Source organism: Physella acuta, unplaced genomic scaffold (genome assembly GCF_028476545.2).
Source record: "Physella acuta isolate Inbredline_101_S28 unplaced genomic scaffold, ASM2847654v3 ptg000968l, whole genome shotgun sequence".
Taxonomy (NCBI): Eukaryota; Metazoa; Mollusca; class Gastropoda; family Physidae; genus Physella; species Physella acuta.
Window position 1 is genome coordinate 81,253 of NW_026732485.1, and position 1,882 is coordinate 83,134.

At 39.6% G+C, this 1,882-nt stretch overlaps 1 protein-coding gene across 1 annotated transcript; it reads left to right on the forward strand.

The window, feature by feature from the left end:
• Nucleotides 1-686: 686 nt before the first annotated feature.
• LOC131953987 (ATP-dependent DNA helicase PIF1-like) lies at nucleotides 687-1,208 on the forward strand. The gene has a single exon (XM_059317443.1). The coding sequence runs from the start codon at nucleotides 687-689 to the stop codon at nucleotides 1,206-1,208; it is 522 nt and encodes a 173-aa protein (XP_059173426.1).
• The last annotated feature ends 674 nt before the right edge of the window (nucleotides 1,209-1,882 follow it).

The following is a 1,882-nucleotide window of genomic DNA, read 5'->3' on the forward strand; positions in this document are numbered from 1 at the left end:
CCCCTATTGATTTGTACAAAAAGGGACATAACCTAGTAATTGTAATTTGATAAAAACAGGGTTCGGTACTTTCCCTCTTCTGGCTTACTGAAAAACAAATGAAAAATCACGAAAGAGCGAGCACGCGATTGGCTGAGTAGTGGTCACGCGGTGTTTGTGTACAAACGTATGCAAATCTGACTGATCCGGAAGTAAAATGTTGATGGTCGAATGGTTTGCACGCGAGGGCAAAAGGGTGAAAGAAACAGCAACACAGAAGAAACGTCGATTGGAAAAGGCACGCCAGAAGTATCAGGAGAAACGCAATGCAGGATACAGATTGGAAAATCCTCCTAAACGACCAAAAATTATGTGTATGATTGACTCTCGATTGAGACAGCTAAAAAAGGAGCCCGAAAAAGTCTTTGGCGGAGTTAATGTAATTGTATTTGGCGATTTGATGCAATTACGCCCAATAAAAGCATCATTTGTATTTAAGCAGCCAGCCAGATTTCAGCCAGCTGTTCATCTTTGGCGTCTATTCGGTCTATTCGAATCGACTAAAAATATTCGACAGCGCGGTGATACAACTTTCGCTGATCTCCTAAATGCATTACGAGTTGGCGAGCTCAAAGGTCCTCATTTCGAGCTCTTAATGTCGAAAACTCTTACTAAATAAGGCAATCAGAATTTATCCGACAAGAAAAATGGTCGAGGATCACAATATTTCTGTTTTGCAATATTATCGATCGCAAGGCACTGGAATATACAAGATCGAGTCTCAGGATCGAATCATTGATTCTGGAAGAAACGCCGACAAAATCGACATAAGCAAAGTTGTATCCAACGATATAAATAAGACTGGAGGATTGCAAAAGGAAATGGAAATATTCCTCGGCGCTAAAGTGATGTTGAGAGCGAACATCATCGTTGAAAAGGGACTGGTTAGTGGCGCAATCGGCAACATTACAGAAATTCATTGGCCAAATTTCAGACGCGACCAGATTGATAAAGACATTCCCGACTTAAGCATTGACTTTGGGCCAGATGGAATCCATCGGATTGAGCCGAGATGCGTGGAATTTGATGGAAAACTGAATTATGGAAAAGTCGAGCCAAGACAACTGCCTATAATTCTATGCTGGGCATGCACAGTGCATAAAATGCAAGGCTGCACAGTTGATCACGCAGTTGTCTATTTAGGACCAGCACTTTTTGAAACGGGCTAGGCGTATGTTGCGCTCAGTTAAGAACGATCACTCGAAGGCGTACGCATTGTGGCATTGGATTGAGCAAAGCTAACAGGAAAAAAACCCTGCAATGAGGAATGTCTACATGAGATGGAAAGAATGCGTCGACACAAACCTCCAGCTGATCCTGAATAATAAGCGTGTCATGCCTGGTATAAGTCCCTTTTATCTTTGTGTTCGTCCTTTGTGTTTGTCTTCGTTTACCCAAAAAAAGTGAATGCGAGAAGATAAAATCGATAGCAAGATTTAAATGCAAACAGACAAAGACTAAAACGTATAAAATAATTATCATTAATTAAAAAAAAAAAAAACCACGTTTTCTGATTGAACTAAAAAGTAGAACATAAATGCTATATATCACAATAATGCAAGCGATCACTCTACTATAAGCGATCGCAAACTGCGTGCGCATTATGACGAAAAATGAAAAACGTGGGGCGCCGTGATTTTCTTACGATTTCTAATACTGTTGACTCTCTACAAGCTCCCTACTAAAACGTAATAGTATTATCTAATCAATAGTAATATAAATTTTACATCTTATATTAACAATGACCGATAAAAAACTTTTACTTCGGCGCCTCACGTTTTTCATTTTTTGCGTTGTGTTTGTGTTGTGTTTGTGTTGTGTTTGTGTTGTGTTTGTGTTGTGT